Below are 26514 nucleotides of genomic sequence, written 5' to 3' on the forward strand. Positions count from 1 at the left end.
AGAAGAAGAGTATCTGTTAGGCAGCTATTGCCATGGTTCCAACAAAAGATGTTGGGAACCTGGAATTAGGCAAGGGCAGTGTGACAGGAAAGGAGGGATACTTTTGCACAGTACACCAGGACACATGCCCATCAACAGGAAAATGGGTGGAATATCATACAGCAGTGAAACAAGTAAGTAACATCTATATACAACAGCTTGGATGAACCTCAACAGGTGGAGTGAAACAAGTCCCAGAATACTGCATAGAGAGAGAGATAAACCTTATGAAATTCAGAAACAGTCTAAACTTTTTTTAGCCATACATGTATGTGGTAAAGATACACATGCAAGGAAATGACTACAAACCAGGGTACTGATTTCCTTGGAAGATGGGGAATGAGATGCTAACATATGTGTGTATATACATGCATATATACATACATTGACAGAGAAAGAGAAAGATCATTTACGGACCAATGATGACAACGTATCATGACCAAGGATCCTGTTTAATCTACACTGTGTATTAAAGGCCCTAGCAAAGGAAAGAATGATAAAGCAGGAGATGATGTATTTTTCAGATACTCTGGAGGCAGAATCCGCGGATTTCTAGACCTTTTTTCTTAGTTGGTTTTAGAGTCACTCTCCGAAGGCGACTGGCCTCGCGTGCTCTTCCTTCCCTCCCCACGGCAGGGTACCTGAACCGCACAGGACTGAGCCAGGGGAGCGACGCTAGAGCGAAGCCCCGGAAAAGGCGGATGAAGGGGGCGGAGCAAACAGGGAGTCGGGGCTAAAGGGGCTTTCTGGGAGCCCGGCGGCCGCGCACGCGCAGGAGCGCGCCTCTCCGCCATGGCGTCGGCGCCGTCCAGTCAGCCGCCGGTGGTGGCGGCGACTTCCCCCCAGGAAGCGCGGTCTCCGCCTCCTCCCCCAACCCCGCCTGCTCGGCGGCGGAGGCGGCGGTGGAGGCAGCGGTTGTCCCTGCCTCTCCGCCACCTCCCCCTCGGCCTATCCCCCGGCCGGCGGCGTTGGCGGGGAGGGGGACAGTAGTTGTAGACGCCCGCCCCTGCCTCAAAGAAGGTGAGTTCCCGCCCGGCGGCGGGGGCGGCCGGTCCTCAGGCTCTCAGCTCTGCGGCCCAGCCCGCCGGGCGCGCCCCGACTCTGCGAAATGGCCGACCTGGACGGGGCCAGCGTCCCTCCGCTCCACTCGGCGCCCCAGCCGCCGCCCCGGAAAGGGGCGCTGGGCCCGCCGGTGGAGTGTGGAGGGGAAGGGCGCCTCAGCGTGCTGAGGTTCGAGTGGGACAGAGAGGCGGCCATTAGAAGGCTGTGGCCCTGGAGTGTCAGGGAAAGGGAAGGGGATCGACGAGGAAACGCCAAGATTGAGGGACAGAGAAAAGGCCCGAGACGTTGACGGGAGTGAACGTGCGCTGGGCGAAACTCACATCCTGGAAACTGACTTCCCGCAGGCTCCTCGGGGAGAGGCGGAGGGAGCGTGGGAAGAGGGGGAGGCTTTCGAGGGATCCCTCTGGGGCGTTTTCCTGCTTTTCGAGGATAACACCCTGTAAAGCAAGCTTCTGAGATTTACAGGCCTCTCTTCATAGTGGCCTGAGTTTTAATATATCCACTGTCTACCCGTGTCAAAGATGACAAAGGCGGACACTAGAGCGAGGGAAACATTTTATTCCGTCACTACGGACAGTGGGGAAAGAGCTGAGCTCCGTTCCGATGTGCGCAGTGACTGGGATTTTAAAGGGAAAGTGAGGGAATGAGGGAGAGGTGGGGTTCAAGTCGAGGCAGGGAGGTGAGAAATGACCGAGGGTTGTAACTGCAGTGAGGTCGGCTCTGCTTTGTTACCGGCAATCACGGTAGTTAGCCGGGCCCTGCCCTTCCTGATGGTTACATTTCGAAGGAATGAGTTTCAGGTCCTTGAGAAGTTGTGGGAGACAGACAGACATCTCAAAAGAACAGTGGAAGGATGCACAATTGTCAGCCCTTTTTAGTTAATTCTCGAAAAAAAAGAGGTCAGGGACCTATCATCAGGTGTTGGCTAGAACAAACAATAAATTTATTTTGACAGCCCTGAGCTTTTCCAAACAGGAGCCCAAAACGGGGCTGGGTCATCCCAGGGATTCAGCCTCAGGCTCCTAGAGGCCAGGTTACAATTTGGTCAAGTCCGTTCCTGTGGGAAGTTTTTACAGTTCTCACCAAGACATTGCCCCTAACACAAAAAAGCTGTTTCTTGATCATCTCAATCTAGGAAATGTTTGAGTTCTTACAAGTACTATAAACCTGCAAACAGCCTGCTTGCTCCGAACTGTGAGAAAAGGCTTTAAGGCCGTTTGGGGAATGATTTTAGACGGTGGAGTGTGATCCCACTGCAGATCTCAATAAAACATTTAGCCATCTTCAATTTCATAATTAACTTTTAGTATTTGCCGTGTTACCTTATGTTGTTTTTTGTCTGCAGGGTGAAAGATGGTGGAAATCAGAATATTGTAGAATAATTTACATTCCTTTTTCCTGGAAGGACATCAGTAAATATAATAACCTCATAAAAATAATTTTTTCACCCTCTTCCATGATATATTCTATTTTTGTGTGCTATTCCATAATCTCTTACACCTTTCACTTTGGAGGAATGACAAAGTTCTACAATATTGTAAAGTTCTTAAAACATTTTTGTAAGCACTTTATATAAATTTAATTCACTAAAAATGGAAATTAGAAATTCATTGCAACTAAATGACATTCCATTTGGTCTCTTAGTGAAGGCAACCTTTGGAAGACTAGAGTTAGTGTCTTCAATCACTGTTCTGAGATAAAAAAAAATAAAATCTGACTTTTTTTGTCTTCATGCCAAACTTCGTGCCTCTCACCAACAAGTGAGCCTGGGTAGTTTATAGATGTCAAGCCTGCACTTCAGTTTGGCACCCGCAGCCAGATTGCAGGAAGATTTGGAAACAGTTTCTCATGGAAAAACAGCATTTCGTCAGGCCTGGCATTTTGTTTATTTTTTGCAAGGACTTTGAATATGTGCAGTTACTAAAGACTTTAAACAATGTCAGTTCACACAATGCTAGCAATAACCTTTCTAGACCACTTCAAGGTGCTATGATGACAATACTGCAATAGGAGTCTTGACTAGTAATAGGTTTTAGTGCTAGTTTCTCCACTAGCTGTATGACCCTGAGTAAGTCCCTAACTTATCCTTCAAATTTTCAAAGTCCCAAATTTTCCTTAGAGTGTTTCATCTGTGGGGAGGGGAAATTGGACCAGCCCAATTGCATGCTCTCAACCAGAGGTAATTTTGCCCACTCCCCTCCTCCACCCCGCCAATTCCCCATCCCAGAGGACATTGGGCAAGATCTGAAGCATTTTTGGTTTTCACCACTGAGCAAGGAAGAGTGTAGTGAGCACAGGTGCTATTGGCATTCATTTGGTATAGGCCAGAGATGCTACAAACATCCTAAAATGCACAGGGCAGCCCCCAACAACGAAAGATTATCCTACCCAGAATGTCAGTAGTGTTGAGGTTGAGGAACTCTTGCACTAACCAAACTCTGAGGTCCTTGACAGTTTTAAAATTCTGAGCTGATTTTGAAATTTCCTGTTATACTCTCTCCATGGCTAACTGTACTAGAGCAGCAACTCATAAAACATGAAATTTCCACCTATAATGGCCATCGGATGACAATCAAAGAGTAATGAAATCTCTGTTGAGTTAGGGTTGAGACTATTCACTAGGATTCGGAAAACAAAATAGAATTTTTTTACCTAAAAAATTACGTCGTCACTTTATTTCAGATAAATATCCTTCATTAACTGTTCAGTTAAATGCTACTTAGCAAATGTAAATATTTGATATACTATTTAAAACACTAGTAGGACTTAATAGATGCTTTTAGTTTAGATATTTATAAAAGCCTTAAATAATTGCCAATTAAGATAGTACATAACAAGTAGAAGGACCTGCAACTAAGATATACACCTATGTACGGGGTCGGGGGGAGGTTTGAGGAGATAAAGCAGAAAAAAAGAAAAGATTGGCAACAGTTGTTAGCTCAGGTGTCAATCTTTAAAAAAAAAAAAAGAGAGTACATAAACAAGAAGAGAAAAAAAAGTGTTGCTTGGTACTTAGCCAGTGTCTTTTTTTTTTCTTAAAAGACTTTATTAGGAAATTACTCCAAAGGTACCAAAGAATTGTCATGCTTCTGGTTCTTAAAATTCCACTCTCACTTTCATCCTGATAGGACCATTAAATCTAATTTGAAGAGCATCTGCTAATCCATTTTCCCCTGTAACACTTTTATGAGGAGCTCCTCTGTATTGGGCTTGATAATGAACAAAAGTCAGTAAGGATTAAAAATTGGCAAGCAGGAAAGATATAGAAGGTGTAAGATTACAAATAGGAAATTGAGAAATTAAACTCAATCACAAAAAAAATAAATACCATGACCAGACTTATATGAAAAGAAATATACATGGAATTTACGGTCAAGGTGTCATAATATTGTCCAGGACACTAATTCATTCAATGAGGTTTCTCAAACACTTTTGACAAATAAATTTGCACCAAGTAATGATATTCCTGACAAATCAGTAAAAACAAAACCACAACAAACAATTCTTGCTTTTCTGCTTTTTAAGAAAGAAAAATTAAATAGACTCAGTTTTAGAATGAAGGACATTTCTGACTTATTGAATCATTAACCCATTTACATAGCAATTGCCTAAAAATGTTTTTCTTTGTTTTCATGATATTAAGCAGAGATTCAAGTCAAATGACAGAAAATTTAGCTAATAGCCCTTCTTACATTTATTCAGAAAATATTTATTGAGCTCCTGCTAAAGTACCAGGTACTATGCTCAGTACTAAGGATATACAGATGAATTAAACACAGCCATTTTAAAGAGGTGAGTGGTAATGTTTTTAGGGAAATTAGAAAAAAAAAAGCAAGTGGAGAAAATGCAGTTTTAAATATGGATTAGTCAGACTCCTGAAATATCATGGGTAGTTCATTGTTTTGTATAAATCTGTGCTCTGCCCACAACGTATTTGCTATAGGCACGTCAGAGCACATTATGTTGTAAACCTAATATTGGCAACTGGGAAGAATGGTTGGGAGGAGGATGTCTGGAGAGACATTTATGGTTATTTGTTTCAGATCACTGGATTTATTAAGTGTCAGTATGGTAATATTAACTAAGTATGTTAAAATGACTAACTTAAGATTGCCACTACTATATTCAGCACATATATTAGGACATGAGCATTGGGGGTTTTTTCCTCCTTTTACAGATCCATTCACATTTACTAACCCTTTAGAAGGAATGGCATGCATTTGATGGCATTCTGATGTAGAATGTCTGGCTTGGATCCAAATAAAAACTAACTTCACAAGCATGATCCTTGAGCTGGCTAGCCATAGAGTCCTTATAATTATTGATGTTCAAAGACTTAATTTAAATAAAGACACCTTTTATATTAAACGTGTAACTAGACTCCCAGTTATTGTTAATCCCTTTGTATTGGTCATTGGAAATATGCCACAGTAAACTCTTAGTTATTTTGGGGATTGTTTTATTATTGTGAAATAGCTAGAGTTTGGCAAACTCATAGGTCAGATGTTAATCTCATTTCCTGAAAGGCAAAGTTAATAACTAATATAGCTAGGAGTATTCAAGATGCTGACAGGTACATGGCTGCATTTCTAGCACAGTTAAGATCTCTAAAAACTTAAATGGGGTTTGACCTTCAGGGTTAAAAAGGAATGAAACAACATGCTTTGGCAAAGATAACAATCAGTTACCTAGTCTCCTAAAACGTAATGCTGTGCTCTGCTTAGTCTTTCCTAAGATTATAAAGGTATTTAAAGATTGCAAAACTCAAGAGCAGGAACAAGGCAAGGATGTCCATTCTTAGGATTTCCATTCTGTATTATGCTGGAGATCCTAGTCAGTACAATCAAGAAAAAGAAAGAAAAGGTGTACAAATTGGAGAGGAAGAAATAACACTGTCTGTATTTGCAGAGGATATGATCATCTGTAGAAAACCCCAAGGAATCTAAGAAAAGCCTACTAAAGTAAGTGAGTTTACCAAGGGCACAAAATACAAGATCAGTATACAAAATCAATAGTATTTCTAAACGTTAGCAACAAGTAATTAGAAGTTGAGATTTTTTTAAATACTATTTGTTATTGCAACAAAAAACAAAATACTGTTGGATAACTTTAACAAAATACAATGAATGCTACATAACATTGCTGAGAGAAAGAAGATGCAAATAATGGAGATATAAAACCTGTCTTAATACTTCTTAGTGAATTAGATTTAAAAATATAGGACCATGTCATTTATTTGGTGTATTTATTAAACGGGAAGAATTGAGCTACTTACACCTAAAACCAAATTAACATCCTAATTTTGCTCAAAAATGTTTTTATTCGAAAATTAAAGACATTTAATAAACATTTTAAAAAACCTTTATGGGGGGCCAGCCTGGTGGCGCAGCAGTTAAGTTTGCATGTTCCGCTTCAGTGGCCCGAGGTTCCCTGGTTTGGATCCCAGGTGCGGACGTGGCACTGCTTGTCAAGCCATGCTGTGCCAGGCATCCCACATATAAAGTAGAGGAAGATGCGCACAGATGTTAGCTCAGGGCCAGTCTTCCTCAGCAAAAAGAGGACGGTTGGTGGCAGATGTTAGCTTAGGGGTAGTCTTCCTCAAAAAGAAAACCTTTATGCTGTATTATGTTTAATGCCATGTCATGACACAGATAATGTGCTGTGGGGCATGAAAATTTTTATTAAATTTTTCAGTCAAATTCAGTTTATTCATCAAACGTGACACATTAAAATGTTTGTGTGTTATTTCATACAATGCAAAAGTTCAGGTTTTGCAATTTCTAAATGAGGGGTTAGAATGGAATAAGTTCTCTCTGATAGGTCTAGAATTAGGAAAAGTACAGTGTTTCTTAGATAAGCTCCTTTTAGACAGTTTTGAATTATGAGTAATTCATACTACTCGTGTGTTTGTTTGCTTTTGGGTTTTTTTGAGGAAGATTAGCCCTGAGCTAACTGCTGCCAATCCTCCTCTTTTTGCCAAGGAACACTGACCCTGAGCTAGCATCCATGCCTATCTTCCTCAACTATATACATGGGATGCCTACCACAGCATGGCATGCCAAGTGGTGCCATGTCCGCACCCGGGATCCAAGCGGCCAACCCCGGGCCACCGAGAAGTGGAACGTGGGAACTTAACTGCTGTGCCACCGGGCCAGCCCCAATGTGTTTCATATTTAACACACTGGTTGATGTGCAGTGTTTTTATTAGTTTAACTTTCATGACAGCTTCACATACTGTTACATAAAATGAAAAGACCAATCCTTGTACAACTGTTGAGTAATAACCTGCATAGTTTCATTTCTCCAAAATAAAAGATTCCATATTCTTCCTCTTCGCACTATGGTATCTTTCCTGGAAGTAAATGAGCAAGTAAATGGCGCTGTGGGTGCTCATCTATAACTAGGCTTGTGGTGCATGTGCGGTACAAATAGGAATCCAAGTTTTCAGAGTTTTGCTAGGTTTTTTACAAGAGTTGTAGAAGATACATCTAAGAAAAATACTCTAGATGAATTTCAGTTAAGACAAACTATTTCTTGCTTGGGACCTAATACTAGCCTGTAAATAGCTAGTAAAATAGCTAAGATCCCTAGGTGTTTCTGCTTGATAATCTATACTCTTTGGGGTATTAAGTATTTATGGCACACATTAACACAGGACATAAGCTGAAATCTTCAGAGTTGGTTTAGAATCAGAGCAATCAGGAGAGACAATAAGGATCAAGTCCAACTTTCAACTTTCATTTAAAAAAAGTCCCTCTAAAACATGAGTTAGCTTGAAATAGAAAGAATTAAGTACTCCTGTCACGTACTCCAGCCTTGTTTACACATAACCTTTCCTTTATTGCGCTTTCTGTAGTTACTAGAATAACTGGTTGAGAGAACATTTCACTGTCAATTAAATAGACGAAATTCTTAATAACAATAAAAATAGCTCACTCCTACAGTGCTTACTGTATGCCGTACACTCTTCTAAGCACTTTACATATATTAATCTTAAGGCTCACAGCTCTGAGGTATATGTTATATCCCTATTTTAGTGATGAGGAACCTGAGGCATAGAGAGGCTGAGAAACTTGACCAAGCTGCCACAGCTGATAAGTGCTAGAACTGACTGCAGAGTCCCTGTGTCCGGCTCCTCCGAGCAATGAGGTAAACAACAATGACAGTTGTTCCACATAGGTGACTTTGCCTTTCTTAGGTAGATGATCTTTCTGTAAACAAAGCCAACATTGAAAAATCCAGTTTAATAAATTAAGGTAGAATTATTTCTTTTTCTGAAACATCCATTATATGTTTTTAAGCTCCTCTAGTACTCTTTGTTGAGATATATTTTACTTACAATAAACTGTACATATTTGAAGTGTACAATTCAATGAGTTTTTGACATGAAACCACCGTCATGAACAAAATGCTAAATGTTTCCATCCACCCCAAAAGTTTTCTCATGCCCCTTTATAATCCTTCCCTCCCTCCACTCCTGTTGCCAGCAACCACTAATCTCTCTCTCACTATAGATTAGTTTGCATTTCTAGAACGTTTTATAAGTAGAGTCATACAGTATACTCTTTTGTGTCCTTCACTTAGCTTGATGACTTTCAAATTCATCCATGTTGTGTGTATTGCTATTTTGTTCCTTTCTATTTCTGAGTAATTCTATTGTATGGATATGCCACATTTTGTTTATCCAATCACCTGTTGAGAGACATTAGGGTTGTTTCAGTTTTTGGTTATTACAAATAAAGCTGCTATAAACATTTATGTACAGCTGCTATGTACATGGACATATTATTTCATTATTCTTGGGCAAATACATATGAGTGAATGGCTGGGTCATATGGTGGATGATTAACTTTTAAAGAAATTGTCAAACTGCTTTGTAAAGTACCATTTTAAATTTCAACTAGCGATGTATGGGAGTTCCATTTGTCTGACGTCCTTACCAACACTTGATATTTTCAGCCCTTTTCATTTTAATGATTCTAGTGGTGGTGTAGTGGTATCTCTTTGTGGTTTTAATTCACATTTACTTGCCTGTTTATATATATTCTTTTCTAAAGTATCTGTTCAGATCTTTTGCCCATTTTAAATTGAATTTGTCCTATTGAGTCATAAGAGTTCTTTATGTATTCTAAGTATGTCTTTTGTCTAATATGTGAGATGGGAATATTTTCTCTCATTTTATGGCTTGCTTTTAATTTTTTTTATGGAGAGATGTGTAAAGCCTGGTGATCAGAAAATGTTTCCATTTTTAAAAAGAGGAGGAGTGGATTCTAGAATGTGGACTGAGAAGTTTTACATGAGTTAGAAAGGCAGCTGAGCATAACAGTTAACACAGATTCTGGAGCCAGACTGCTTCTGTCATTTACTAACTGCAGTCATGGACATGTTTCTTAACTTTTCTGTGCCTCAGTTTCCTCTTTTATAAAATACAGATGATAACAGGCCAGCCCAGTGGCATAGTGGTTAAGTTCCCGTGCTCGGCTTTGGCAGCCCAAGGTTCGCGGGTTTGGATCCAGGGCACAGACCTAAACACCACTAGTCAAGCCATGCTGTGGCAGCATGCCACATGCAAAATAGAGGAAGATTGCCACAGATGTTAGCTCAGCAACAATCTTCCTCAGGCAAAAAAAGGGAACTTGGCAACAGATGTTAGCTCAGGGACAGTCTTCCTCAAGAAAAAAAAATATATATGTGGATAATATTAGTACTTAGCCCATAGGGGTCTTAAGAGGATAAAATTAGGGTTTTTTTTAGCGTTTTTTTTTTTTTTGAGGAAGATTAGCCCTGAGCTAACATCTGCAGCCAATCCTCCTCTTTTTGCTGAGGAAGAGTAGTCCCTGAGCTAACATCCATGCCCATCTTCCTCCACTATATATGTGGGACACCTGCCACAGTATGACGTACCAAGCGGTGCCATGTCCACACCCAGGATCCGAACCAGTGAAGCCCGGGCCACCGAAGCGGAACATGCAAACTTAACTGCTGTGCCACCAGGCCGGCCCCTAAAATTAATTACTATTTATGAGTGCCTAGACGGTACCTGATACGTAGTAAGGGCGATGCTGGATAAGTGTTACAGAACAGATCACTTGTGAATGTAATACTTTGAAAGGAACCTAAAAAAAAATGAACCTTAAAAGGTAACACGGATTTACTAAAACCACAAGTGATGTCATGTCTCATTTTCTTTTGTGAAAGATCTACTGGTAGGTCAGAGGAATGTTGTGGGACCATATTTCTTCAATGAGGATACTCAGATTCCCTGAGGTTTTTGAGGTAATCAGCAGTGTGCTAGGAGTACTTGAAGTTTAAATGGCACATTTTATTTAAAGATTAACTAAAGATTTTTTATGTAAAGTAGATGTTTTAAGACTAGAGTGAACTTCTTGAACTCTAGTCTTAAAACATCCATGTTATATAAAAGAAGTTTTTATGTGAGTTTTTATAAGTAAACCATGAAACTTGAAATGCATTGTTTTGTGATTGGTCTCTTTAGGCTATATACCCTCTAGAGCTCCTGGCAATAAAAGTTCACCTGCCTGCCTGTAGAATGCTTTCGTCAAATAATTGAGATTAGAACCATTGCTGTAGAAAGAATGGTTACAATTTGGGAGGGCATGTCATAATATCTTTCAAATAGCAACAAAATGGAAAAATAAGACCTCTATTTAGCACAAATAGATTTGAATAATCAGACCCATAAGAAGGGAGGGTAGTGGGGAGTGGAGTGGAGAAGCATTGAGTGTTCAAAAAGATGCCAAATTTAATTTTGGAATAAACTCAGATTCTATCAAATCCTGAATATCTTTCTGATTAGAACCATAGATTGCTAGTGAACAACGGATCAATCTTAGATGCAAAAAGAGGTTGGCTTCTTTGAAGCATGTCATAGGTATTATCCTGCTATTCTCCTTCTTAAAGTTTTTACCAGTGACGTGGGTGAAGACATATACTGAATGCATATAAAAACTATGGGAACCGTAGCGAATGTCAAGATTTAAACATCTTCATAGATAGGAATGGTGGCCTAAGCCCGTAACAAGATGAAGTATAAAGTCTTGCATTTAGAAAAAGAAATCGGTTATGTTATGTACCAGATGGGAGAAGATAGCCAATATAGGAGGAGAGATGCTACCTCTAGGATTTTAGCAATTACAAAGGTCAGTGGAAATCTGTAATATGACACCTGCTAAAAAAAAAAAAAAAAGGCTAAGCTAAATAAAATGGTAAGAATGGAAATAGTGGCCAGGTCAGAGGAAGTGATAATTTTACTGTACCTCATAATAATCAAAGTCTATGTTCTTCAAACTGTAGAATGCTACAAGCTTTGTAGTGAGTAAATAGTATTCACTAGCAGATGGAATAAAGGTTAGCGTGAAACTTTTCTGAGGGAAGAGTTCTGCAACACCTAGAGTTTCCTATCTTGCCTTCTTTTCTCTAGTGGTTCCTGTTGCACACCATGTCCATAGGAATTTGGTACATATGCAATTAGTTCAAGTGCCCAACTATGTTAATTTGTAATCTTAATTTGTCAGGAACTTCAAGGGACATGGAACATTTGCAAGTTTTTTAAACCCAGTTTCACATGGAGGAATTAAACACACAGAGGAATGGAATAGAGGAAAGGAAAGGACAGATGTGAAAGTTGTTAGGAATTTGATAGAATCTGAATTTATTCCAAAATCAAATTCACCATCTTTTTGAACACTATGCTTCTCTACTCCACTCCCTACTTCCCTCCTCCTGGGAAATAGTAGCAGCAGCAATAACAGTAATAGTAACTCTTCTCTTTCTCTTTGTTATCCTCTCTGACAAAGGTAACTTTTACCCAGGATGAAAGCCTTAGAGTTGTCTGTGCTTCTCCTCTCTTCTACCTGCTCTCTCCCCAGTTAGCACAAATTCCTTTGATTCCACCTGTACGATGTGTCTTAAATTCTTTTCCCTTCCCGCTACCACTCTTCTGGTTCAGCCCAATAATCTCTTGCATGCAACACCCTCCTAACCAATATCCCCGTTTTGAGTCTCTTCGCCTGTTGACTGCAGAATGAAACCCAAATGCTCAAATAAGGCCTATTATGATCTGGCCCCATTCCGCCTTTACAGCGCTGTCCTTGGCTACATTGATGCATACCTTGTTTTATCTAAAGCAGATATGCCTTTTCTAATGTCCTTCCCTCTTCCAGAATACCCTTTCTTCACATATTTTTTCTCTAAATTTTACCCATCTCCTAAGGATCAATCCAAATCCATTCTCCATAAAACCTTCCCCAAACCCCTCAGCAGGAAGACATTGTACCTTCCTGTGTCTTAGGCACTTAACACATTTTTGTCCTGCATTATAGTTCTTTGCCTATCATTTTTACAAAATTGTAAATTCCTTGATATTAGGAACTGTCTTGTTCACTTATTTATAATTCCCAATGTATAGAACAGCTGTGTAAAAATAAGTTTAAGATCAGGCTCTATCAGTTAACACATGCAGCAAGTTATTTTAATTTCTTTGAATCCTGATATATTAATCTTGAAAATGTGGCAAATTCTACTTACCTTACAGAGGTAAAAGACTGAAAGAAAAATCTATTATCTTGTTTGGCATGTAGTAGTCAATAAATATTCATCTCTTTTTTTCCTATCCTGCTCCCACAGTACCCACCACAGTACCCTGAAGACAAAACTCAATTAATAGTGATAGAGTTTAATGAAGCCCAAAGGCATGGAAAACTTGAACTAACTAGTGTTATGGGACTTGAAAAATGATGGGATAGCTTTGAAAAAACATTATAAAGCTAGAATTGACATGAGTCAGGACTTGATCGGGAGAAAAATAGCTGAGATTTTGAGTTTGGGAATTTGATACTATTTAATAGAGATAAAGAAAAATAAAGTAAGAGCTTGATGGGTGAAGGAGTTAAAGGTGACTCCAAGTTTCTTAGCTCAGTGTCAGCTTAAAACATTGGCTTTTAGAAATGGGAAATCTGGTATTAAGGGTTGAACCAGGAGGGAAATCATTGTTCTGTTTTAGGATATCTTGAGCTTCTAAATGACCAGTCTTCAGTAAATTTTCCATCTCTACTAAGTTTTGCTTGTCACCAAAAGACAATATTTACCTATTCTTATTAAAAACTTTTAATAGAAAAATCATGTCACATCATCGTGGTCAGGTTGTGATTATTAATTCCAAATCAAGGGAGGTTCTGAAGGCTTTTTTAGTTAACTTTTTACCTTGCTGACTTTAGAGTCAAATGTAATGAAATTATACCCTTTACAACTCAAAAATAATTTAGAGAGATACTATATATATTAAAGAAATATTTTAAAATATTCAAGTCCTTTCTAAAATGTTTCTGATTTACAACTCTTGAATACATAGTATTTTTAAGCAAACCTTTTTAATCATAACACTGGTACTGAAAATTAAGCTTAAGTTGAAGATATCCTGTAGAACCTTTAAATTAAATTTTTATGGAGTTTTTAATTATGAAGTAATATATGTTTCATAGCTTTCAGTGGCTTGTCTGAGCCTTGGTTACTGAGCCTTGCTCGTGGTCGTGTTTGTACCAACTATGGGGGATGCTTGCCTACCACAGGTAAAAATGGTTTGTGGTTCCTGCATGTGATTCTCAGATGACATTAGTGGTATTGCTAGAATCAGTGGCTATCTTAAAGTAGACTGCATTTCTTGAAATTCTCTACTATAAAACACAAAATGCCAAGGCTGGATTTCTTAACCCAGCCTTTTAATACTTGTACCCTAGATCATTTCCATAAAGTCCAGACTCCTACTGGTACCCCAGTAACTTCTCCTTCATAATGGCATTTTCTGGACTAAATAAAAACATATTAAATATTAGAGGCTTACTAAATGTTTTCATACTAAAATTTCATTCTAATGAGCAAAAAGCTAGTACTAAAGCATTGCAGGCACTTAGGAAATTAAGATTTCAGATGGTATGTAAAATGATATCTAGTTGAAGATTGAAAATATTACCTTAAATGTTTAACATGATCTTCTGTCTTATCTCCCTTTATTGTGTTCATAGACACCACATTGAATGAACAAAGATTGAACTTTTTACAGATACCTTTTGTGAAAGATGTATGAGGAGTATGATATAGTTTGAATCACAAAGGATCTCACATTATGAGGTAGGTTGAAAATAAAAGGCTTATAAGTCATAGGATTATTTCTACTGAAACTGATACTTTGATTTGAAAGCAAGTGAAACTGTATTCTTAAGCTCTTAATTCACACTAAATATATTCAAAATCATGAATGCTACCTTCAAATTTAAAGTTGTGAATTTGAGATCACTTTGTTCTAAAATAAACAAAATATTTATTTTTCCAGGGTCAAATACATGCTCAAAAAGTTAGCTTTACTTCAGATTTACAGGAAGCAAATGATAAGAAATTAAGATGGATTTTGTAAATTTTCAGATGATTGATCTGTGTTGATGATGTAATTCTAAACTTTGAATTATTTAATCTGTATAACAAGATTGTGTTTGGTTTCAGGTGACTGGGAGTGGAGTATTGGACAAAAACAGATTTTGTAATCTCTGCATCATGTTTTTTAGCTCCCCGGTTATTGCACATTCTCGTTATTTGGGGAAAGTTCACGCTAGAAAACTGAAGCAATTAATGGGTGAATATGATAAGATTTCTCCACCAAGTTCTCAGCGTGATAAGGGTAAGGTTCCATTCATCTCTTTGTTGATCTCTGCATCATCTGTGTTCTTTTGGGACTGGCCTCTTTCATCACTTAGCATGTCTTCAAGTTTCATCTACATTGTACTATGTATCAGTACTTAATTCCTTATTATTGCTGAATAATAGTCCATTGTGTGAATATACCACATTTGACTTATCCATTCATCAGCTGATGGACATTGAGTTGTTTCTACTTTTTAGCTTTTCTAAGTAATGCTGCTGTGAACATTCATGTACAAGTTTTTTTGTGGTCATAGGTTTTCAGTTCTCTTGGGTATATACCTAGAAGTGAAACTGCTGGGTCATAGAGTAACTCTATGTTTAACATTTTGAGGAACTGCCCAACTGTTTTCCAAAGTAGCTGCACCATTTTACATTCCCACCAGCAATGAGTGAAGTTTCCAATTTTTCTACCTCTTTGCTAATAGTTAATATCATCTGTCTTTTTTATTATAGCCATCCCAGTGGCTATGATATATTTTAATTCTAAAATCTTTTTATTATCAAAATTTTTCAAACATAAGAGAAGAGAAAATAGTATAATGAACCCTCATGTACCCATCATCCAGTTTCAGCAATTATCAACATCTTTATAATCCTTTAGTGACTTTTTATTGAAAGTATACAATTTGATAGGTCTTGATAGATGTATATACCCATAAAATGGTCACCATAATCAAGATGTAGTAAACATATCCATACCCCAAAAAATGCCCTTTATATTACTCCCTCCCACCTCATCCTGCTTTGTCCCCAAGCAACCACTGTTACTATAGATAAGTTTGCATTTTCTAGAGCATTATGTAAATAGAATCATGTATTATGTTCTCTTTTGTCAGGCTTCTTTCACTCAGCATAATTATTTTGAGATTCATGCATGTTGTTGAGTGTATCACTAGTTCATTTCTTTTTATCACTGATAGTATTCCGTTGTGTGGATATACCACTACAGTCGTGCGCTGCATAATGACATTTCTGTCAACGACAGACCCCATATACAACAGTGGTCCCATAAGATTAGTACCATACAGCCTATGTGTGTAGTAGACTGTACCATCTAGGTTTGTGTAAGTACTCTGTGACGTTCGCACAACAACGAAATAACCTCATGACTCATTTCTCAAAACGTGTCCCTGTCGTTAAGTGATGCATGACTTATTCATCCATTCACCTGTTGTTTAACATTTGGATTTTTTCGTTTGAGGGGCTATTACAAATAAAACTGCTATGAACATTCATGTATAAGTCTTTGCATGGACATAATATTTCCTTTTCTTTGGGTAAATATCTAGGAATGGAATAACTTGATCATATGGTAGGTCTATGTTTAACTTCCTCAGAAACCGCCAAACTGTTTTCCAAGTGGTTGTAAACATCCCCACCAGTAATGTATGAGAATTCCAGTTGTTCCTCATCCTCACCAACACTGGTGTTGTCATTCTTTTAATTTCAGTCATTCTATTGAATGCTTGGTGGTATCTCATTGTGATTTTTTTTTTTTTTTTGAGGAAGATTAGCTCTGAGTACTGCCAATACTCCTCTTTTTGCTGAGGAAGACTGGCCCTAAGCTAACATCCATGCCCATCTTCCTCTACTTTATATGTGGGATGCCTACCACAGCATGACTTTTGTCAAGCAGTGCCATGTCCGCACCCGGGATCCAAACCGGCGAACCCCGGGCCACTGAGAAGTGGAACATGCGCACTTAACTGCTGCACCACTGGGCAGCCCCTCATTGTGATTTTAATTGGCATTGACATGATGACTAATGATATCTTTTTATGTGTTTATTGACCATTTGTATATATTCTTTTCTGAAGTGTCTATTTAAATGTTTTGCCCATGTTTAATCATATATTTGTTACATTATTTTATTCTACTCAGAATTTATATACTATTTAAGTTAAATAGGAGGTAAATTTTCTGACTCACCAAATTAGGCTTCATTTAGACTTTATTTTTAATCTCAAATTTCAAGAAAAGATAGCTGATCATTGGTGACTTTAGAGTGTTATGTCAGGCTTATTTGTTTCTGTTAAAGGGAAGAAATGTTCAGTTCTACGTGGGTTATGCTACCTCCTAATTTTTGGAGGTAAAATATATCACCAAAAGTGTCTAGAGCATTATCATCTCATAGTAAGTACATTTTCTGCTATACTTATACTAATGCAAGAGATGAGGTGGGGGAAAGAAAGAGACTCGGGAATAGTGCTGGCCCCCCAAAAAGGCATCAAACAAGCAAACAAAAACTAGCATATCTAGTTTAAATTTCTTCTGAAACTTTTCTCTACATGAATCCTACCCCCTCTCAGCTTTCACCTCCATTTTCTCTCTTAACCCTCCCACCAGAACTTTAATAGAGAGAGAACAAACCAGAAGGCATTCCAGAATGCTTTTTTCACCAATCAGAAGCAGCGGAATGAAATCCAAGCCCTGTACAGAAGATCCGGAACTCTGTTCCCTCACCTTCCCTTGTGCCCTATACCTAAGAGTAGTTTTATCTCGTAGCTGAATTTCTAATTTCCAGCATTCCCAAACCATTTTGTAAACATCCTTTTATTACTAAGTCTTATAGTATTGTAGTCAGGTAAGTATGTATGTTTATTTTATATTGTTTGAGTAAACTGAAGATTTTAAAGGTCAAATTACTTCTCTATGGTTCTATTACTTCTCTTAGAAATCAGTGTACAAGAAACTGATTAATCAGAACTTTAGAAAATATCTGAACATTTAGATCAGGCCATCATCCACCACAGATGTGTACCACACATCCGTACATGCCTTACATTTTTAGACCTAACAGAATCCAAATGTCAGCTCCTTTCTTCCCTCTTCATTCCACTTCTGAGAAGGATAAAGTTACTTGTGAGTGGCCTGGGAGATGTTTGACTATCTTCCTGCTCTTTTTTGGCATATAGTGTCTTGATATTTAACGTTTATGCTGAATTAGGTTTTAATTTGTTTGGGCTTCTTTGATTTCTTTTTCAAAGCTCTCTTCAAGAGCAAAGGAAATATTCAGAATAAAATAGTCTAGTAAGAAGAGTTTTCTCCCATCTTCTCTACAGAGACTCCCTTGTTGTCAACCTAATGAAGCATTCAAAGAAGACATATGACTCTTTTCAAGATGAACTTGAAGATTATATCAGAGTGCAGAAAGCCAGAGGCTTAGAGCCAAAGACTTGTTTCAGAAAGATGAGAGAGGACTATTTGGAAACCCGTGGGTACAAAGAAGAGGTTGATTCCAGACCCAGGTATAGAATGTTTGATCAAAGACTCCCGTCTGAAACTGTCCAGACCTACCCAAGATCCTGCACTATCTCACAAACAGTGGAAAACCAGTTACCTCAGTGGCTACCAGCTCCTGACAGCAGGTTGAGACTAGACTCCCTGAGCTACTGTCAATTCACCAGGGACTGTTTCTCAGAAAAACCAGTACCCTTGAACCTTAGTCAGCAAGAGTATAATTATAGCTCATACAGTGTAGAATCTGGTTACAAACACCTCTGCTCAGAAAACAGTACCAGTGCCCATCAAGCCAGTCATAAACAGACACATCAGAAGAGGAAAAGGCACCCCGGGGAAGGCGGAGAAAAACCAAAGGAGGAGCGGCCCAAGCATAAGAGGAAAAAACCTTGTGAGGAAATAGATTTAGACACACACAAGAGCATCCAAAGAAACGAAAGAGAGAGGGAAACAGTCAGGGTCAGTACAGAAAAGCCTAAGAATCGAAAGGAGAAAAAAAGCCGAGATGTAGCCTCTAAGAAAGAGGAACGTAAGCATAGAAAAGAGAAAAAGGAACAAGGCAAAGAAAGAACAGAGGAGGAGATGCTTTGGGACCAGTCTATCCTTGGATTTTGAAGCTCTTGAGTTGGTTCTCCCGAGGTTAAATTGAAAAAATAGTTGAGGACCTTGGTGTTATAATGTTCATGTTCGTATCACTTTTTGCATGTGAACAGATACTTTAACTTCTAACAAAGGCCAATGAACAGAAAGTATTTAGTGTGCTTACTCTCCAACGTGGAAATTACTTTTTCTCATTTTCTAAAAGCGTTATTACATTTTTCTTATATATAATATAATTTCTCTTAATGGGAGTAGCACTGCTTTTATTCATCAAATTGCTATGATAGTGGAGGTATTTTTTTCTCGGGAGGTCATTTATTTTAAATTGGAGGATTAAGAGGCTTTGCAGAGTCTATTTCTTGATTGGGTTTGTTTTAGTTTTGGGTGGGGTATTTTCATATTCATTAGTTTTTCTCTATGAAGCAATTTAGATTGATTTTTTTTTCCTTTGTTAAATCTAACTTGCAGTGTGTTTTCTAGATTGGAATGTGGGGAAAATGAAATACATTATATAATAATAATGATTAATAATAATAAAGGTTACATATAGTTTTAAAGCTTCAAAGAGTCTTTATACAAAATCAGCTTATATTCTGGAAATGTTTATAATAAATTGTTCTAATTTCTGCATTTTGTTGTTCTGTGTCAGTGATCTGTTCCCATTCAATGATAACTTTCTTTTGAAAGAGCAATAACTGAGTAGTTTGTACTTAAGGGGAGATCTTTTGGGTAGGTCACACTTACCGTTGTAAAAATTCCTTATCTATTATACCTTGCTTATTCATATTTAAACCCAGTTTTTAGGATATAAATCTATGAATGACCACAATTTTTCCAAATAGATGTTGAAGAAAGAGGAATTTATAAGAAATAAAATTCCATTAGATTGTTCTTTCTTAGCCTATCTTTTCATTCTTATAATCCCCTTTTTTGTGATAAGCATATCAAGTATTTGAGCATCACTGTTTTGTTATAGAAAGAGTGATGACCTGGGAATCTGAATCCCAGGATTCTAATCTCAGTTATGCCATCAAGTTGTTATGTGACTTTGGGGAAGTCACTGAACTTCATTTTCCTCATTATCAAATATGACTAGAAGGACTGGCCTCTAAAATGTTTTAGATGACAACAAGATTCTGTGATATGAAATCTCTCTTTGTGGGGCTGGCCCCATGGCCGAGTGGTTAAGTTCGCGTGCTCTGCTGCTGGCGGCCCAATGTTTCGTTGGTTTGAATCCTGGGTGCGGACATGGCACTGTTCATCAAGCCACGCTGAGGCAGCGTCCCACATGCCACAACTAGAAGGACCCACAACAAAGAATATACAACTATGTACCAGGGGGCTTTGGGGAGAAAAAGGAAAAAAAATAAAATCTTAAAAAGAAAAAAACAAAAGAAAACTCTCTTTGCATTCCTCAATGTGTTTACATGTCTATTATAATATTTTTTAAATTATTTTGCTAAAATCTTTTTAATCATTTTTTAAATCATATATTTTTCCCCCTCCTCAATCCTCTTGTGTGTAACCAGTCTCCCTACTCTTGCTGGGCTGCTGCCTTCCTCAGTCCTGACCCCTCTCTGGTCATCACCTACCTAGCCTCCTACCTCACTGGGCCCCAGATAGCAAAGAAGAAAGGAAGGAAGGGGAGGAGGAAGGAAGTCAGAGTAGGTGGCTCATTTTATTTTAAACTAATGACCATAAACCTCCAATCCACGGAGTTTCCCCAGGAAGTTTCGCACTCTCAGAGATGTCTGTTTATATTCTCCACTCTCTCCTCAAACCTTTCCCTTCCTGGTGCCTCTTTTTCTCTCAGCTCATGACCTCACCTCACACTCTAGTGAGCAAACAGAAGCCTTCAGACGGATTGTCCTATCACCAGATCTGTTAACTTCCCTCAGGTACTGTGTTCTCTGTCTTCCCTCCTGTTACAATAAAGATGTCCCTGCTCTTATTCAAGACAAATTCCTCCCCTCAGGCACTGGATCCTACACCCATTACCTTCTCAAGGACTCCCTCCTGCACCACTGAATCTTTCCTCCTTTACTGGATTATTCCATGAGTATGCTAACATTGCTTCTGTTTCCCCACTTCAAAAAAAACCAAAAACTCCCTTGACCCCTACATCCTCTTTCAGCTATCTCCTTTCTCTTTCACATCTAAACTGTCTACAGGAGCTGTCTACACTTTCTCCCCTCTGATTTTCTCCTCCATCTATTCTAATCTAGTTTCTGTTCCTATCACTCCTCTGAGGCTGCTCTTGTCAAGGTTTCCAGTGACCACCATGTTGTCAAATCCAATGGATATTTTTTCTCAGCATCTTCCCTCTGGTTGGTCAGTCCCTCGTCCTTGAAACGCTCCTCTCTCAGCTTCCATTATTGTGATTTTCCTACCTCCAAAGCTTCTCCTCATGATCTCCTTTAGCGGTTCTTCCTCCACCCACCCCCAGATGCATTATGTGTGTTGCATCAGGGACCAGTACTAGACATCCTAAATCTAATCACACATCCTAAATGAGCTCATTCAGGCCCATGGCTTTAGATTTACCTATGATGATGTTGTGGACTAAATGTGTGTTCCCCTCTCCCAATTCATATGTTGAAATATAATACCCAATGTGATGGTACTAGGAGTTGGGACCTTGGGGAGGTAATTAGGTCATGAGAGTAGAACCCTCCTGAATGGAATTAGTGCCCTTATAAGAAGAGGACAGAAAGCTAGCTCAGCCACTCAGTCTATGGTAATTTGTTATTGCAGCCCAAACTAAGACAGCTGATGACCTCTAAATTTCTATCTCAAGACTAGATCTTCCCCCTGAGTTCTAGACTCATACCCAACTGCCTTCACTGATATTTCCACTTAGAACCCCAAAAGAGTACTTGCTTCCCTAATCACTAGTCATTCTTCCCCAGTCTTCCCCATCTCTGCGAATAACACCAACTCAGTTGTCCAAGCCAAAGATCGCGGAAATCACACTTGACCCTTCTTCTCCTACATCAGACCCATCGGTAATTTCTCCTGGTTATATCACCAAATTCTCTCTCCTACCATCCAGTTCTGTCCATCTTCATTGCCACCACCCTGTCCCAAATCATCTTTTATCCCTGTAACAAACAGAAGAAATAGGTCTGAGAAGAACCTTGAAACTGGAAGAAGTAATCATGGGTTCTGAGTTGGTGGGTGCAAAACCAGCAACAGAAGCACCAAGAGATTAAAAGGTCTTATGGTCATCTAAACCCTGAGGGTTTCAGAAATATCCAGCAAATATTTCCTTCCAGAAAGACAAAGCCTCCCCTGAAAAGAAAACTGTTAGGCTGAGAAACCAAATTGAGCAAGGACATAACATGGCGGGTAAGGGAAGAGAAGGTTCAAATAGTAGGGAGCAGAGGAAGGCCTCAGGTAAAGCAGAGCCCAGAAAGCACTGCAACAGCAGCATAGAGCATCTGAGGTGAGAAGAGCACCTTCGCAGGCAAGACCGGTAGGCCTGTAAGAAATAGAGCAGAAAAACTTTTCCGAACCAGGCTTAGCTCCGAGAGGTAGAGAAGTTGCCATGCTTTAAGCCCTGCACGATAACAAATGGAGTGCTCAAGCCCTGAAGCTGGGAGAGGGACCCTAGGCCATTCCCCTCCACAGAAATGTCTTCCCAGAAGTCCAGATTAACTCCTTTCATTTAAACTTTGGAAATGAGGAGAAGAATGTGATCTTGCCACGCATAAACTATTACAAGAGAAAAGTTAACTATAAAGTGTTTTGGCAAGAAGACATCAGGAAAATGCAGACACAAAGCAGATGAAAAATCTAACCTAACACTTCAAACAAGGCCGAAAGAGAATAAGAAAGCTTTGAGAAAAGCACATAAAGCAGAAAAAGAAGAATTCTGAAATAAAATGGCCAATTCTGCAACTGAAAAAGACAATTGTTAATTCCAGGGAAAATAAAATGTAGTGCAGTAAAGAAAAAGTAATGATATTTTTCAGTCAAAAATATTCATTGAGCATCAAATTTGAGCCAGAAATGGTTGCTAAACAGTGACCCTGACAGACACAGGAAAAAATTAGTAAAAGCAAAAAATCATTACAGAAATAAAAGGAATACAAGAGAGTATAGGCAGCTTGGAAACAACAGGAAAATAAAGGGTAGAAAGGAGATAATGAAGATAATCCAACCAAAGTAAAGAAAATAATAAGATTTGTGAGAAAGTGGTAAAGATCTCATCTTTTGATAAGCAAAAGAGATCCAAATATACTTGGAGTCTCTAAAGAAAACAAGCAATGAAACAGAACAAATATTTAAAACCATAATTTGTGTTTATTAACAGTTATTTATTAATATAGTATATACATTTGCAAAACAGTTGCAAGTGTATGCACAAAAGGTTATTGACTTAGTTAGGCAATGCATGGAGTGTTCTGGATTCCCAGATCCTGGGCAATAACTCCAAGGCAGTTTTGAACTTTCAAATTTGACAAGCTTGTTTTAGAATTCCACATGTACACTTAACAAGGTATGTGCGGTAGATTCCACCCCTTGGGTGTCCCCTCTCATACTGCTGCACTTGGCCATGTGACCTGCTTTGGCCAATGGGAGAAGAGCAAATGTGATGCCAGCTAGATTTGGAAAATATCTATCTGTGCTTCCCTAACTCAGGCTCCTTTTGGAACTCAGCCATCTTGCACAAGCCCTGCTGAATAATGAGAAACTCCTGACCTTGTCCCTGTTACTAAGCAATGGGCTCGCTCTGCTCGCTGAGATCTGAGCCAATTAATCACGAATTAGAGACCGAGAAAGGAAACTTTTCTTTGCTTAGCCAGCATCATCGGAAGATGGCAGACTAATGTCTCAAAAAACCATCTTAAAGAATTGCAGAATCTTGAGGCAGTTACATAGGGAAAATGGGCAGTAAGAAGGGGGGTTAGAAATGTCATCCTTCAGGCAGTGACGGACTCCAGGGTCCCTCATTGTTCTTTTCTTCTGTCCATGATGATGAATATCCTACAGATGTTCCTTCCTCCCAGAGGCCTTCTTGTTCTTTGGGAAAATTTGTTAGGATTGTTAAGAACAAAGTTATCAGAGTACCTCAGCAGGGGTATGTGCACAGGTTTAGGGCCATAAAATCAGGAAGCATGTAGTAATTTATAACGATTACATGCTAGAAGCGTTATAACTAGGAAAGGATCATTAGGCGTGACTAGACAGCCTCTCATGTTTACTTACATCCCCATCAGCCAGCTGACATTGAACTCCTCCCCCTCCCCCCACATACAAGGCATTTGGCCATCCAGCCCTCACTGAGCCAGCCCAGCCCACTCATAAAATTGTGAGAAATAAGTGTTTGCTGGTTTAAATAATAAGTTGTTGGGTAGTTTATGATGCAGCCAAAACTAATTTATACACTATGTGATTTTAGGTGAGTTTCTTAATCTGAGTTTCAATTTTCTCATTTGTAAAATGGAGATAAGACAATTACGCTTGGAGGGCTATTTTGAGGATTAAATGAGAGAATATATGTGAAGTACTTGGCACGGCACAAATATTCAACCTAGTAAAACCAACCAACCTCCGCAGGCTGGGATGGGGGCAGCCCTCAGGCTGGAGCACACTGCCTTAGTACTTGGTAAGCAGTCCTCATATCTAGAATGCCAGAGGGAAGCATGTGAAAGAACTGGAAGGATGGGGCAGAGGGGCCAAGAAAGGAAGGCGCATGTCCCAGGTCACAGCGCTAATCACTGGTGGGGGGGTGGGGCGGGGGGGCCGGGGAGGTGCGCTCTAGGCTCTTCCCTTCCCTCTCCCATCTCTCCCTAAAACCGTGGATAGAGGGGCTCTCAGTCACTCGGCTAGTTCCTCCAGGAGCATAAAGTACGGACCTCTGCGGACAAGAAACATACGAAAGAAAAGGACAACCGTCACAGGCAGGATGGATATCCAAATGTGTCACGGATTGTCTGGGAACTAGAGTCCCTAATAACAGTGGACTTTGACTCATGACAGACGTTGAACATCAGTGTACATCTCAGCCTCCCCCCACCATAAAGGGAAACGCCACTGCTCCCGCCACGGTACATGGAAGAAAGGGAAGACTCACAGAGATTAAGTAATTCGTCCAGGGTTTCGCTGGAGCCCAGCCCTGCCTCCTTCCAGGTCTGAGGTTTGAACACGTCCCTTTAGGGAGCTGGGTTAGAAACCAGGAGGAGGTGTGATGGGGGAGCGGCCTCTGGCAAATAGGTCCTGGCTGGACTCCAGGGGGTCTAGGGGATTCCTGGAGGGACCGAGGTTGAGGAAACGGGTTACACAGACTTTGAAGGGAAGGAGGGAGACACTGGCCTCAGGGTGTGTGACAGAATATGCAGAGGACGGTGGGCACGGAGCTCTAGGGCCTTGAAAAGTGAGGTTATAGTCTGGGTCTGATAGGAAAGGGGGCAACAGGCGGTTTCCAGACAGAAAAAGAGGCCTCGAAGGTCCCCTTCCAGCTGGGGAGAGGGGAGCCAACCAGCAGGCTCCGCCGCACGGAGATCTCCTCTCGGCATCTGGAGAGGCGCGAACCCAGCCCCGGTGAGTTCCTCCCGGTTGCCCGGCTTCTCTCCCTCCCGGTCTCCCCACCACATTTCCCTTCCCGCCCGAGGCCTTCGGCAGTTGAGGGCGGAGCGAGGGATGACCGCGGGTCTCGAGGCTACAATCCCGTCCGCGGCTCCCGAGCGGCCCCTCGGCACTGGCCGCAGCCTGGGTTTCCACGCGCTGCTCATCGTGCCCCCCGCACCGAGGACCGCGAGGCCGCCTTGTTCTCTAGCGCTCATCTGTCCTAGCGACATCCACACTTTCTCCACGTGAGTTCTGACCGCGCTGCCCAAAACAGCCTCCTTCCCCACTCTGACCGCCACCCAACCCCAAATTCCCTTCAGTTCTGGGTAAAACTCGTGTTTGACACCGGTTTAGGCTGGCTCTCGAGCTTCGCCTAAACACGCGGCGTTCTGGGCTGGGGCCCGTGGCGGCCACGCCCCCGGAGCCGGGAGTGGGCGGGGCGTGCAAATAAGCCGGCGCTGCATCCCGGGGGAGATGGGCGCAAAAAAGGATCCGGAAAGTCACTAATCAAGCAAGACGTGAACAAAAATGTCTGAGAACGTGGGTAATGTTTTCAATATAATACCCGCATAAGAAAGGGGAGATTTAGACCCAGCGTGAGGTTTCGCGCCGTGAAGCAAAGATGAGTGAAAAAAGGAAGGACCTTGAGAGCCGCGAGGGTTTATCTGTTTTTAGGTTTACTGTTTTATCTGTTTTTGTTTGAAATCACAAGTGGAGTTTTGAGTGAAGAACACGTCTACTGGACTGTGTGATCTTCTCCCTAGGTGGGGAGAGTGCATGTGAAATGTTAAGGTTATGCTACACTTGGTTTCGGGGACAAGTGGTTAAGTCCTTTTCTGGATTGAAAGGTTTTCTCCATAAAACCACTTGATATTTCTAGGTAAAACAAAATTCTATTTGCAGAAACCTATTTACACATAACGGTTCAAGGGCATAGCCAGTTGCTAAAGGTGTGGTGCCTTTGTATCTTTCTTCTGCTGTTTATGCAACTGGGTTTATATCATCCTTGGGTACCTGATGGTAATGTCACAGGTGTTTGTGGGCCTGTGTTTGTATCATCCCCTTGGGTACATTATGGTAATATTGAAGAAAGACAGGCGAAACCTTGAGTTATCTGTTGAGGAAAGAACAGTTAAGGAAATCTAACCATGTGGTTGATTTCAAAAGAGAAGCTGTGCAGCAGCCTCACCTCGCCGGTTATAAACCAGGACAAGGAAGTTTTATACCCTGGGACTCTCCAAAGAGATGTGGAAATGGGGAGTATGCAGTACCTGTTCCCCCTTCACT

General features: G+C 40.1%; 1 protein-coding gene across 4 annotated transcripts; it reads left to right on the forward strand.

Annotated features, from left to right (window-relative positions):
• Positions 1–865: 865 nt before the first annotated feature.
• On the forward strand, positions 866–19281 carry KRCC1 (lysine rich coiled-coil 1). Of its 4 annotated transcripts, none has more exons than XM_046663153.1 (5): positions 866–1059; positions 8139–8250; positions 14142–14247; positions 14617–14791; positions 17877–19281. In XM_046663153.1, exon 5 carries the CDS (start codon positions 17899–17901, stop codon positions 18667–18669), a length of 771 nt encoding a protein of 256 aa, XP_046519109.1. In that variant the 5' UTR covers positions 866–1059; positions 8139–8250; positions 14142–14247; positions 14617–14791; positions 17877–17898; the 3' UTR covers positions 18670–19281. The 4 variants fall into 4 exon arrangements, with proteins under 4 accessions (XP_046519109.1, XP_046519108.1, XP_046519107.1 ...); XM_046663152.1 differs by having other exon boundaries at positions 14679–14791; XM_046663151.1 differs by lacking the exon at positions 8139–8250.
• The last annotated feature ends 7233 nt before the right edge of the window (positions 19282–26514 follow it).

This window comes from Equus quagga, chromosome 5 (assembly GCF_021613505.1).
Source record: "Equus quagga isolate Etosha38 chromosome 5, UCLA_HA_Equagga_1.0, whole genome shotgun sequence".
Lineage (NCBI taxonomy): Eukaryota > Metazoa > Chordata > Mammalia > Perissodactyla > Equidae > Equus > Equus quagga.

Coding starts and splice junctions, on each gene's coding strand:
- KRCC1 (XM_046663153.1), top strand. CDS start 17,899: ATGAAGCATTCAAAGAAGACATATGACTCTTTTCAAGATGAACTTGAA.